This window comes from Phyllostomus discolor, chromosome 12 (assembly GCF_004126475.2).
Source record: "Phyllostomus discolor isolate MPI-MPIP mPhyDis1 chromosome 12, mPhyDis1.pri.v3, whole genome shotgun sequence".
Lineage (NCBI taxonomy): Eukaryota > Metazoa > Chordata > Mammalia > Chiroptera > Phyllostomidae > Phyllostomus > Phyllostomus discolor.
Window position 1 is genome coordinate 7,237,210 of NC_040914.2, and position 13,293 is coordinate 7,250,502.

Here is a 13,293-nt window from a genome sequence, read left to right on the forward strand (position 1 = left end):
GGGGGGACGTTCTGGGGAGGAAGGCCACAGAAATCAAGTGCCACTGTAACTGCATCGAATCAGACACGTACAGCCTACGTGACTGGAACCGCTGACCCCAACCTTGGAGCAGCTGGAAAGCATGACAGCCATGTCCATGAGGTGTTCCCCGAAGCACAGTGGCTAAAAGAGGATCTTTTTTAGCAATGAGTGCGCACACCTTCTGAAAGCACACACGGTGGCAAGAGTGTGGGTAAGACATGGCCACAGAGTGCCCAGGCGCTTGGCACCATTACATGGGAGGGAAGAGCTGTGCAGAAAAAGGAGGCACCGGCCTTTTCACACCGCTGCATCCCTTTGCAGAGCAGTAACGTGAGTAGCAAAATCAGCGCCCTCAGCCTGGGAGCTGGGTGACTTTTACTTTCTTGTGCATGTTTTTGCTTGCATTACTCTTTACATGCACACACACATGCACACGCACACCCCTTGTGACATTTTCCACGTTCACTTGACAAAAAACAGATCACTCGAAAAATTTTTATTTGGTAAAATTTATTAAAACTCTTCCACCTAAAACTCTGGGAAAAGTTCAACAGAAGTAAGAATCACCACTGCAAAACGGACATAGTGTCCGACGGGGAAGCAGGTGGCTCACCTGCAGGAGCCCATCGGGAACGCGGGCTGCAGCCCGTGGGCTGCACCTAGAGGCGAGAGTGGAAAGGCTTTCCCTTACAGGCCTCTCTGCTGTTTTTCTGATTATAACCAGAACCTACTTTTGTAATTAAGAAATAACAATGTCCACATGAAGTTAGGGAAAAAAAATCAGAATTCCTTAAGTCTTGGCTGCAGGTAACACAGGTGTTTATGAACTGGATTCAACTTCTCTGCTACCATCACTGAAGATCTCAAAAACTCCATGCCTTGGCTTCTGGCAAAATCGGGTACTAAATGCACTGGTGTGCAGCAGCAGCCTTGGTCCCCAGGTCCGGGAGGAGTAATTCAAGCAAGGGAACAGCCTGCCAGAGGGCTCCCAGAGCTGTGAAGGCTGCGACCCAACCTGAGGTGTTCCCAGCTGACAGCCACAAATCCCACTGACACACCAAGGAATCTGTATGGGTATGGGGGCGCTCCCCAGTTTAGCATAAATGGGTGGGGGGTGAGCAGGCAATGCCTGCTCTAGGGCTCAAGCACCATGGAAAATGAATGTGCTTACCCTCACACCCCCACCCTGCCACCCAACCCCGCCACCCCTGACCGTCCACTGCACCCCTTTTATCTAAGCAGCTTCTGAGGGCCTGGAATGGTCTCTGTCCACTGAGTCCACCCTCAACACAGGCCTGGGGAGTTTCCCAAACTCTTCAGCAGCTTCCACCCCCAGGCACCCCCCTTCTCTAGCCTGAGCTTGACAACACCGCCACCTAAGAAGGCTTCTCGGCCTCAACAACTTGAAAGGCCCTACCTAACAGAGCAACAGGACCAGGAGGCGGCAGGTACCTGTACCTGGGGCTGGACTCCATAAGCAAGGAAAGGCCCTGGGTGGTGGGCCTGGTCTGAAACGAGTCTTTATTGCTTGTACCGTACAAATATGAGGAACGGGGAAGGGGTGGTTGGGAAGAGAACTATCAGATAAATGACATACACACACAAAAAGGAAGAGATCTCCCACCCTCCCCAAACCAACCCCACCCCAGCCCACCCCACCCCAGATGTCTCTCTGTGAACTACCTACAGGAGGGGGGTGAGGCTATCAAAACCACAAACTACATTCCAAATACCCAGAGATGTTGGTGGGGAGGGCGGGGGAACAGGCAGCAAGTGGACCTCAGGTGTGGCCCCTGGCTAGGCCAGCACCCCTCCCCCAGGGATGAAAGGCTAGGGTCAGGGCCAGGGGCCCAAGCCCACACACACACCACACACACACCACACACACGAGGCCTGGACATGCCCCCCCCACACATACCCAACACACGTACGTACACACACATAACCTGGCGCATCTGTGTCAGATGCACAAGGACGCCCACACACAGTCCAAGGCACACACGCACTCGAGTGCCCACAGCACCGACACACTCACCTTAAGGCTGCAGAACATGGGGCTGGGAAAGAGGGGGTGGTGGCCTGAAGCCTCTCTTCGCAGAGGTCCCCACCCCAGTATGTACCAGACACCCATCCGCACCCCCTCCTCAACCCAAGTCCTTGGGGCCCAACACTGTCTCGGTGCAAGATGTGTAACAGCCGAGGCTGGGGCCCCTTGGCCCCAGGCAGAGAGAAGGGGCAATCCCAGCCCCCATCCTGGGGGGGACCAGGGCCAGGCCCAGGGCCCAGTGCCCAGCGGGTGGTATGGTCAGCTGGAAGGAAGCCCTGGTAAGGCACCGGGCTAGGGGGCAGGGAGGCTAGCCCCAGAAATGTTCCTCCTGCCTCATCCACAGGGTAAGGAGAGCAGCATGGGGCACAGGGAGGCAGTACCTATCCCTTGGCCCCTCCAGGTTCCCCACCAGGTAACTGACCCCAGCCTCTTGAGGGAGCTCTAACCTCTGCTCCCACAGCTCCCACGGCCCCGCCTGGCCCTGGACATTATTGCTTTTCTGCCCCTGTGTGAGGAGGGGGCTGGACTGTCCCCTTGCCAGGCCACTTGGAGCCTGATGACAGGTATGGAAGGAACCCCAGGTGCTGTCCACTCTCTGGGGGCGGCACAGTGCAGAGGCAGGTAGCTGTGGGCACCTGGCTAGAAATTCAGGCAGGTCCCCAACTCCACCTTTGCTCCCCACTGAGGCTTGTTGATTAAAAACCAAAATCTTCCCAACTGCCCAAAGGCTTGGTCCTGGGGCAGGCCAGGGAGTCTCCCCAGTCCTGATCTGGGCACGAAGGTGAGAGCAGGCCAGGACTCTGGCAACAGGGCCGCTGGGTCCGCTGAGGGGAGTTTGGCAGAGGACTGAAGAAAAAAACTGGAAATGGGTTGCAGGGATAAGGGAAGGAGATGCAAACAAAAAAGGCAAAATAAACAGTTAAAAAAAAAGGACAAAGTCCCCCCGGGCGGTGATGGCAGCCATGAGTGTCCCGTGGTAGCGGCAGCGGGTGCATGGGCGTCGCTGCTCACTCTCGGATGCTGGCCGAGTAGGAGAACTGGGGGAAGTGAGTCCGCTGGTCCAGGTCGAGCGAGCCCAAGCTGTCATCTGCAGGGGCCAGTGGAGGTGGATTGGGGAGAGCAGGACTGCAGAGGGCCCAGCACCCTGCCCAGACTCTCGGGGTGGGGGTGGCAGAGGGGAACCAGATTCCTCTGGCCCCATTCCTGGCCTCCCTGGCCACCACTCCTACCCCAACCATCTTTCCTCCACACACAGCCAAGGGTCTTTCTCAAGACCCTTGGGACAGGGACCCTGTCCCTCCAGTGCACAGAACCCTCCCCTGGCTCCCCACAGAGCTCCTCCCCACTCCTCCTTCCCGCCCTCTCCCCTCCCCATGCACTCTGGCCTCTGCAGTGCTCTCCTTTCTAGGTGTCCACATGCCATTCCTTTTGCCAAGACTGACTCTCAGCTGCCACATCTCCATGCCCCCCCCTCCTCCAGGAAGCTCTCCCTGACCTGCAAGCCCAGTCAGGCATTTCCTCTGGGATTCCCCAGTGCCTGTCGTATACCTAGCCCTGACTGCTCTGGGCTGTCCCCCCACCTGGACTGGGAGCTCCCTGAGAGCAGGGCCCAGGACTGCCTCCATCGCTGCTGTCTCCAGCACAGCCCGGCACTGGCGGGTGGGTAAACAGCTACAGAGTCAATGAACTAACCCAGCTCCAGAGACCCAGGCGGGTGGGGACTGCAACCACGGATCTGTCACCTCAGCACTGGCAACTCCCCAAGTGTCTCCTGCCCAGACTTTTGTCTGCGGCACTGGACTATGCTATACCCAATGGCTTTTGGTGACGATCACTGGGTCGGTCCACAGATGACTAACAGCAAAACCCCTGCGAGCTTAACTGGGTCAGGGGCAGACCCCCTCCATGCCCACCAGGCCCATGGGGTTCAGGTCCTCAGACACTCACAGCGGTCCGGGGGTGTGATGGTGATGGACTGGGCAGTGAACTCGTCGTCGAAGTACCTTGTGTCAACCTCAGACGTGACCTGAGGTTTGAAGGGCGGCGGGAGCTGTGGAGGAGAGGAGCCCAGGCTCAGGACCCTGAGAATAGCAGGCTTTGGCCAAGGTCATCCACCAGGGGCCAGGCTCCTCCTGGGAGCAGGTGGGTGGTGGCACTCACCTTCTTCTGTACCACGTCCTGCCAGTTGATGCTGAGGAAGAACCTGTGCTCCATGACCTCCTTGGCATCACTGGGCCCCCCGCCGAGCCTGGGCAGAGACAGCCGTGAACACCCACCTCCCGGGGCAGCCAGTTCAGGAGACACTCTCAGTGCAGGCCTGGGCCTGTGACGTGTATGCCCTGAACAACCTTTAGTGCCCTGTCCTGGCCGCAGACCAACACTCACAGGGAAGAGTGAGGCAGGGAAGGAGCTCAGCGCCCAGGGCCAGGGCAGGGAGCCCGAGACCTGGCTCCTAGCCCACAACGTGGACTGAGAGGGCAGATGGCCACCTCACATCCTGGCTCTGCCACAGATGACTGTGTCACACCAACCCAGGGGCAGGAATGCCCTGTTCCTCAGTGCCCCTGTTAAGCAAGGTAGTATAGGCAGAGAGCTAAGGCCAGGCCTGGCCCCCAGGAAGCACTCCCTAAGTGCCAGCTGTGGGCCCTGGCAGAGGCTGCGTGGGGACTGTACACTACGTCCACTGGCAGGGGTGCCTGTGGACGTTGCTCCTCCGGGCCGCAGGGACAGTGGCAGCAGGCAGCATAGGGCAGGGCAGGGCAGGTGCCGGCCCTCACCTCTGCTTGGGGTCCTTCTTAAGCAGCCCAGCAAGCAGGGACTTGGCCTCGGGGCTGAGCGTGCGTGGGAAGCGGATCTCCTCCATGAGGATGAGTTCGAAGAGGCGCTCGTGGTCCTGGTTGTAGAAGGGCAGGCGGCCGCACATCATCTCGTACATGACCACGCCCAGCCCCCACCAGTCCACGGCTCGGCCGTAGTCGTTGTCCTCCAGCACCTGGCGGGGAGGGGCAATGAGGGGCCAGGCCAACACCCTGGGGCCCGGGCTGACAGGCCTGGGGGGGACAAGGCCCCACCTGGGGCTGGGGAGGGCGATCTAAGGAACTGGAGCCTGGTCCTCAGAGTCTGGGCTGGGGAAACACACAGTCCCAGGGCCCCGCCTCCCTCGGCATCACAGCCCCAGACACCTCAGGCGCCAGATACTCGGGGGTCCCACAGAAGGTTTTCATGGTGGCCCCGTCACTGATGCCCTCTTTGCACAGGCCAAAGTCAGTGATCTTGATGTGGCCATCTTTGTCCAGCATGAGGTTTTCCAGCTGTAGGAACAGTCAGCGTATCAGGGCCCTGCCCTCCTAGGCCTTCCTACCACCCCATGTGGCCGCCAGCCCTGTCCTGCAGTGTCCTGCGGCGGCAGCTGTCAGACCAGGGGGTCCAGGCTGAGCCACGGGGCAGACCGCAGCACATACCGAAGCCCTCACTCTCTGAGACTGCATGCCTCCCCAGGCCCCAGCCACCCCTCGGAGCTGGGAAAAAGGCAGGGCAGAGACAGATGGCACCCGGTACTGCCCCAGCCTGCCTCCCACCGTGGGCTGCAGTTTTCAACTTCAGACGTGAGGGCTATTATCTTTCTTTCTCTTACTTTTTCCTAAACTTCACACCAATGGGCTGTTTAGTGAGCCTCTGTAGAACCTCCCCCAGGTCAAGACAGAACATTTCCAGGCCCTTAGATCCCCCATGTGCCCTTTCCCTGTTAATAACTACCTCCCTGCTCAGGACGGAGAAGTAACTTTACTTTCTTGCTCTTTTTTTGCAATCCCCTGCCCCCATAACACACACACACCTATAAATACTACAGGTTTGTCCTGCCTGTGACTTTTCACCTCAACATCAGCCTGTGAGATGCGTCCATGCTGCTGCATGTGCCTGGAGTTTGTTCTCTTTAATGGCTGTGCAGAGTCCCAGTGTGCAAACACAGCACGTGGGTTTTATCTACTCTCTGACAACAGATACTCGGGTCACTCCCCATCTGGGGTTAGTGTGGACAGTGCTGCCAGGAAGGTGTGTCCACATTCCCAGGTGCACACAGGTACCTGTTGCTGGGGTGCCCACGCCTAGGGCACAGGGCTGGCTTGCTGTGTACGCACATGGCCAGTGCCGGTGGATTCTGCAAAATGTCTTCTAAAGTGTCTGTGCCAATTGCACCCTCTGGTGGCACAGGAGTGCTCACTCACTAGAGGCTCACAAGGGACCTCCCACGGGGCTGCTTGCTGAGGAGCACCACCTGGGCCAGAGCAGGAGGGTTCGAGCCCCAGAGGAAGCTGGCACAAGCGCGTGAACAAACCCTCCCCGGAGGCGGCAGCTCAGCTCCCTGGTATGCATCCTGCATGTACACCATGGACCAGCCCGGGCCCTTGCCAGGGGGTGACGGCGTACTCACCTTGATGTCGCGGTACACCACGTCCCTTGAGTGCAGGTACTCCAGGGCCGAGACGATCTCTGCGCCATAGAAACGGGCCCTCTCTTCTGTGAACACCCGCTCCCGGGACAGGTGGAAGAACAGCTGCCAGTAGAGGGAAGGAGGGGACGTCAGACTCCTGGCCCAGAGGAGGGAAGACAGACCCTGCCTGGCGGCCCAGTGACAGCATCACACCTACTCCATGAACCAGTGAGTGACAGCTAGAACCGAGAAGAGTTCCCGTGAAGGAGACTGATGGCAGGCACCAAGGGGGGAGCGTGGGAGGGGGTGGCGGGAAGGGGGAGTGAATGAGGGAGTCACAGCAGGAAGCAGAGGGGCACAAGTCACGAACAAGTGACAACAGCTGTGAGACCAAACGGGACAGACGAAGCCCACGATCACGAGCCAGTGAGTTGCATCTGCGTGACAGAGGCTGAGGGACACAGAGTGGGGACACAGAGCGGCTGACGGCTCCATGTCAGGAGGACTTGGGGAGAGCAGAGCACTGGCAGCTCTTGACCTGCACATGCCTTCTTTGCAGGCCATCATCGAGAGCGTCCTCTGCAGCGCTGCCATCCCACCCCCTCAGAGCCCTCTCCACACCTCACTGGACCTCCGTTCACACCAGCCCACCACTCACTACCTATGCAACTCTGGGCACCTCACTGCCCCCACACTCGGAACGAGACACCCAGAAAGCCAGCGGGAGACAGTGTGACTCACCTCCCCACCATTGGCATACTCCATCACAAAGCACAGGCGGTCGTGGGTCTGGAAGGCATACTTCAGCGCCTGTGGGGAAGGAAGCGGCCTGGGCACTGCTGATTCTGCCTGGACGTTCCCCACCCTGGCCGTGGGAATCTGGCAGCCAGGGTTCAAACCTCAGCTTCACCTTTTGGGTGGGTGAGTGGGCTTGTGGCTCCCCGAGCTGGGAGCGGGTCACTGCACTGAGCACACCATCCTCTGCCTGCCACTAAGCTTCCAGGAAGCACAGCCTAAGTTCTGAGCAACCAGAACCATTTCACGCCTCTTCCTCTTCCCACTGTGCAGTCGAACACATTCAACGCTCGCAGACACATGCGAGGTTTGCTTGCGGGGAGCTGGAGCTGACCCCAAAGACAGCTTGGCCAGCGGTCTGCTGACACGGAGCAGGTCTCAACTGCACCCCAAGGAGCCCCACAGAGCTTCCTCAGAGCCCTGCGCTGACCCTCTGCTCACAGCAGCTCCACTGCTCTGCCTCCCACAGAGAAGTGCCTTGTAGGATGTCATCTGAACAAGTGCGCTGGCTTATTAACAGAACCCCTGGACAGCAGCTGAGCTGAAGAAACAACCCCTAAGCCATCCTGAGCCTGGACCATGTATCTGCCTGAATACAGGCAGATTCAGCCTGATGGCCTGAAGGGGCGTCTGCTCAGTCTGCACTAACAGGCAGCACAATGACACATCTACTTCTAGGATTACACTGGTAACATAAAAACAGAAAATAATATTCCTGCTTTGACCAACTGCATTAAGTGCCTCAAACTCATAACGACAGCAGCCATGCTCTCCTGGGCCACACTGTAATGTAATTTCATTGGTCAGCTGAGGGGCTGACATGAAGCCACTGTCTATGAAGAAGCTGTCACCCCTGGGTTTTGGTTCAGGCCACCTGGGGAGCCCAGCAACACCTGGTCCTAGCCATCTGGCCAACACTAAGTCTGTGCTTCACAGTAGCAGGCTGGGCTCATTCCCTTAGCTCTGCCTGAAGTGGCTGGCCTGGAGGACCCCCCACAGTGCACAGGCTGAGGGGAATGCCACTCACGGTGAGGAATGGGTGCCTGGTGTTCTGGAGGACCCGGCTCTCGGTGACTGTGTGGGCGACTTCATCCTGCAAACAGAGGCCAGGGGAGGAGCTAGTGGGTGGCAGCACACCTGCCCTGCCACCTGAGGGATGAGATAACTGGTGAAAGGCAACTCCACTCCTAGCAGATGTGCAGAGAGAGAAAACGGCAGGAATGGCACCTGACCACCCACGAACCCTAACAAAATGAAGACCCAAGCAAGGACATTCAGTGGCTTGCTCTCAAAACCACAAGTTGAAAGGTGATGGGGATTTATGATGACAACATCAGGCTGTCACCTATCAAACCCACAAGCCAACTTTAACATCCCTAAAAGGGAACGAGCAGACATCATGAGCCCCTGAGGTGACACCGCAGGCCGTGGGAATCACCACCCATAAATGTTCTTGCTGGAAGAAGCAGCTGAATCTAGAACCAGATTCCAAGATGTGGAGCAGCAGTTCTGTGTTTGGTCCCCACATGGATGGCATCAGTGTTGTCTGGAAACTCGGAGGAAAGCAGATTCTTGGGCCCTTCCCCAGGCCCACCAGAGGCTCCACAGACCCTCCTGCTGATGCCAGCACCTGCTGGACTTTGGGACCTGAGCACACAGCCATCACCCGAGAGGTGCTGACAACCCCAACCACCTGCAGGCTTGGACACTGGTTCTCTCCCAGGGCAAGCCCGTCGTCCCCCGAGGGCTCAAGGTGATAAGGTCTGAAGACATTTCTGATTGTCACAACTCAGGGGAGAAGCGGGGGAAGGTGACACTGCGTTAGCAGGGAAGGCGGGACCTGCCGCACACCCTGCAGTGCACACAGCACCCCCCACAGCAGACAGCCATCTGGCCCAAGCGTCACCAGTGCTGAGGCCGAGAAGCCCTGCTTTTGACCAACGACACTGGGACTGTTCACTTCGCTGAGAATGATCACAACACCACAATCACAGTCTTTAAAATCTTCACCTGTTAAAGATACCTATCCAAGTATATATGGATAAACTACATGCCGTCTAAAATATGCCTTACAATACTCCAGAAGAAAGGGGGAGAGCAGAGCTAACGAAACAAAACTGGCCAAATGTGGATAATTGCTAACGCTGGATGATGACTACACGGGAGTTCATTATATTTATTTTTCTTTTAAAATTTTTGTGCATGTTATGAATTTTCTATTTTAAAAACTTTAAATAAAAAAAAAGGGAAAGACTCCCATTTCTGGCCCGGCCTCCCACTGAGACACCCTGAGCTGAGCCCCCACCCTCAGGTCCTTCCAGGCCCCGTCAGACTCCCTCAGCTCCCTGCCCAGATCCCTCTCAGGTCCCTGCACTGAGAGCACCCCCAGGGGTGCTGGGGACGCACAGGACTGAGCACAGGGCTATGGGTCCGGTGGGAAAACAAAATGGTGGAGGTGGAAGGCAGGTCTAAGTGTCTGGCCCCACGCAGGGCCCCCGCCGCCCCAAGGCCAGCCAAGGGCAGCCTGGGGAGCACCCACCTTGGCGATGATCACCTCCTTCCGCAGGATCTTCATGGCATAGTAGCGGCCGGTGGCCTTCTCCCGCACCAGGATGACTTTGCCAAAGGTGCCCTTGCCGAGGAGCTTGAGATAGTCAAAGTCATTCATGGTCTGCCAGGGTGGGGGGAGCAGGGCCATCAGCACAGCTTGGCGCATGGCCCATGGGAGAACATTTCCACAAAGAAAAAGGAAAATCAAAGGACACTGTTGCAAAAGTGCTCTGGTAGGAGCAGGAAGAGAGGCTCCAGGCAGCGACTGCCGGGTCTGCAGTAGCCTTCAGACCAAGGTTCTCCCAGACGTGAGGCCCTGGGTGGGCTCCAACGTGGGGGTGGACAGATGCTGCCAACCTCACAGGAGGAGCTGGGCAAAGACGGCCCCGGGACTTCCGCACTGAGATCACCCATGCTGTGGACAGGCAGGCAGGGCTGGGCACTGCACACTCTCCATGCAAACCAAGAGCGGCAGGGCCAGCGTCGTGGGGGATGGGTGCTCACAGACTGGCAGTGCTGCCCCCACCCCCAGAGCACTTACCACCTTGGCCCGTGCCTTGCTAACAGACACTTCCATCTCCTCAGCTGCCGAAGAGTCACTAGGGGAGCCACACTTGTAGTCCATGGGGTCCTCACCCAGGCCCCGCTGCTTGAGGCTGTTGGCGACCATCTGGATGGCCTGCATCCACTCCTCCCTGTGTGGGGACAGGTCAGGGGAGCCATGAGACCTGGGCAGGAAGGGCTGAGCCCCACCCCCTCCAAAAACCTTTGGCACTTTGGTAGATCTGTCTGCACTGGGGAGAGCTGATGGGACTAAACTGAAATTTTACAGACCCCTGGGTGGGAGAGAACAAAAGTGGAATAAGGACAGAGACCGCCTATGGCCCAGGAGGGGTCACTTAAAGTCAGGCAGCAATTAAATGATCAAAGCAGGGAAACCACCTTTCTTCTCAGCCCCTTGAAAATCAGTTGCCACCCTGAGCCTTGAATGAGGGGGACACAGGGCTCCTCTGAATTCCTCCAGAACAAACAACAAGCTCAAGTGTACAAGTGCACAAGTTTTCTTTCTTCCTTAAAGAAAACCCAGAGTAAAAGGAAGCATTCATTAGCCAAAGTAGCTGAAGATCTTAAAAGGCAAGAGCTGTAGACATGACTGCCCGGAGGGGGCTGTCTGCTGGGAGGACGGTCAGGGGCAGGGGCTCCCAGTGGGGAAGGGGTATGGAGGAGAAGGTGGCGAGCAGGGAAGCAGGTCCTAGGAAAAGAAGTCTAGTTTAAGAACAATCAACTAGTCTGTCACTTGTGACTTAAAATTCACTGGGGAAGCATTTGCTTCTGATACTTGCAAACTGTTCTGTCTGGAGAGAGAGAAAAATAAGTAAAAGCGCCCAGAAACCAAGAAGGAAAAACCATGAGGCTGGATGATACAAACTGCCCATATCCCCATTTTCCGCCCACCCCACAATGTTTTAGGTAGTCCAACACAGTATCTGTTGAACCCCTTATGGATTTTGCTTATGTCTATAAAACAGCCACACGAACAGTGGAAAAAAAGAAAGCATTTGCTAGGAATTAGAAAATTCAGAGACTGCAAGCAGGCACCCTCCAAAATCACCGCAGTTTAAGCCCCAATGAGCACAGAATCCTCCAGAATCCACCCCCACCCCCCAGCCCCACGCAGCAGGTGTGAACTGTTCTGCACTCCGGAGGCCCCTGCCCAAGGTCACGTAAGGAGCAAGTGGCTGGGCTGAGATTTCAAGGCGGAGCCCGGGCCAGGCTTCTGTGCTGCATACCTCGGGCCTCTATTTCCACACACACTGCGCAGCACCACCGCTGACCCCGGACCAGCGCAGGCGTGAGGAGCGCCAACCCCCTGCATAGTTGGAATCCACATATTAACTTTTAACTCCCCCAGAACTTAACCACTAATAACCTATTGTTGACCAGAGGCCCTACTGATAACATAATCAATCAAATCCTATTCTGGCTGCTATATGTATTATATACTATATTCTTACCATAAAGTAAACCAGAGAAAAGAAAATGTTATTAAGAAAGTCATAAGGAAGATAAAGCACATTTACAGTATTTACTGGAAAAAACTCCATGTATATGTGGATGCATGCAGCTCCAACCTACATTGCTCAAGGGCCCAGCACACTTCTAAACCCTACCCGTCCCATGACACATGTCCTGATTAAAACTGGGCACTGCTTTTTCATAATATTATATAAAACACTGGTGTGTCTTCAGGTGACAGTGCCCTGGACTCGAGGAGACATGGCAGCAGTACCATGCTCACGGGGCGCTGCAAGGTCAAGAGGGCACATGCTGCAGCTGAGAGAGAGAATGAGGCAGACCAGTTTGCAGACTGGGAATGACCCAAGACATCCTATGTGAAGCAGGGACGGGCAGAACAGAGCACGCTGTCACACTATTAGAGTTAGAAACAAAAGGAACTGATGCGCACACACTCACAGAAGCACAAACAACTCTGAAAATGATGGTCTTGACCCAGGGCCCTGGCAGCCTCCAGGAAGAGGACTGGGACTCAGGCAAAGAACAGTCCAATGCCCCTGTCCTCCAACAACAACACACACACAGCACTCACCCCTCCACCTGCATCACAGGTGGGAGCACATCCAGGCCCAGTGCACAACCCAATAAAGCACACTGAGGCCCGGGGCACACCCAGACAAGGCACACTGAAGTCTGGTGCACAACCAGAGAGAGCACGCCCAGGCCCGGGTCACACCTATACGGAGCGGCCCTGGCTTCTCTTCTCTCTGACCCAGCACCTCAGGCAGGCATTTCCTAGCAAGTTCTACCCTGTGCCCTCTTTGGAACCAATGACAATATAAATCCCTGTGCCCACAGTAATATGCCTGTATTTCTAAAAATGGGGGTGGGGACACATTTGATTTACTCTGTCAAATCATAACTGTCCTCTTAGAAATTTAAAAATGCTGACGCTGGGTATAAAACCATGGATTAAAAAACATCGCCAATCTACTAAGAGATACACTGACACGTTACAAAGGAAAATATGTATGTATCTCAGACTGTCACACCAGAAACAGAGAGCTGCAGACCAAGACGCCCAGCATGCTCTTGTCATCACGCACTGGGCAGGGGGAACATGGCCAGCCAGCAGCAGCGGCCTAAATAAGTGAGTGATGGTGCATCCACACCGCAGGACCTCTGGGTGCAGCTCCGAGGGGATCCTCTGGAGCAGCCTCTCTGGACGCAGTTTCTGACCAGGAGCACAGGCTCCAGGACCACACCAGCTGGAGCTCAGGCGGCACCTCTGCCACCCGGGCAAGCTCACTCCTCAGTCCGCCACCCTCCGTGGTGGGCTGGGGACACTGAGACACTGATAATTGGACGTGTGCAAAGCACTGCATCCATAGAAAGTGCTCAACTCGAGGAAGATGTTAACAACACTGGATGG

General features: G+C 56.3%; 1 protein-coding gene across 4 annotated transcripts in view; it reads right to left on the reverse strand.

Annotated features, from left to right (window-relative positions):
* Positions 1-521: 521 nt before the first annotated feature.
* Positions 522-13,293, reverse strand: part of AKT2 (AKT serine/threonine kinase 2) — a 49,469-nt gene continuing 36,697 nt past the window's right edge. For all 4 annotated transcript variants that reach the window (XM_028529499.2, XM_036011909.1, XM_028529501.2 and 1 more), the window contains exons 5-14: positions 10,387-10,540; positions 9,835-9,966; positions 8,323-8,388; positions 7,242-7,310; positions 6,501-6,623; positions 5,251-5,379; positions 4,846-5,060; positions 4,229-4,316; positions 4,016-4,118; positions 522-3,155 (exon numbers count right to left, since the gene is read on the reverse strand). In XM_028529499.2, the coding sequence (XP_028385300.1) occupies positions 3,076-3,155; positions 4,016-4,118; positions 4,229-4,316; positions 4,846-5,060; positions 5,251-5,379; positions 6,501-6,623; positions 7,242-7,310; positions 8,323-8,388; positions 9,835-9,966; positions 10,387-10,540 (1,159 nt within the window). In that variant the 3' untranslated portion in view covers positions 522-3,075. The remainder of the gene's footprint in view (positions 3,156-4,015; positions 4,119-4,228; positions 4,317-4,845; positions 5,061-5,250; positions 5,380-6,500; positions 6,624-7,241; positions 7,311-8,322; positions 8,389-9,834; positions 9,967-10,386; positions 10,541-13,293) is intronic.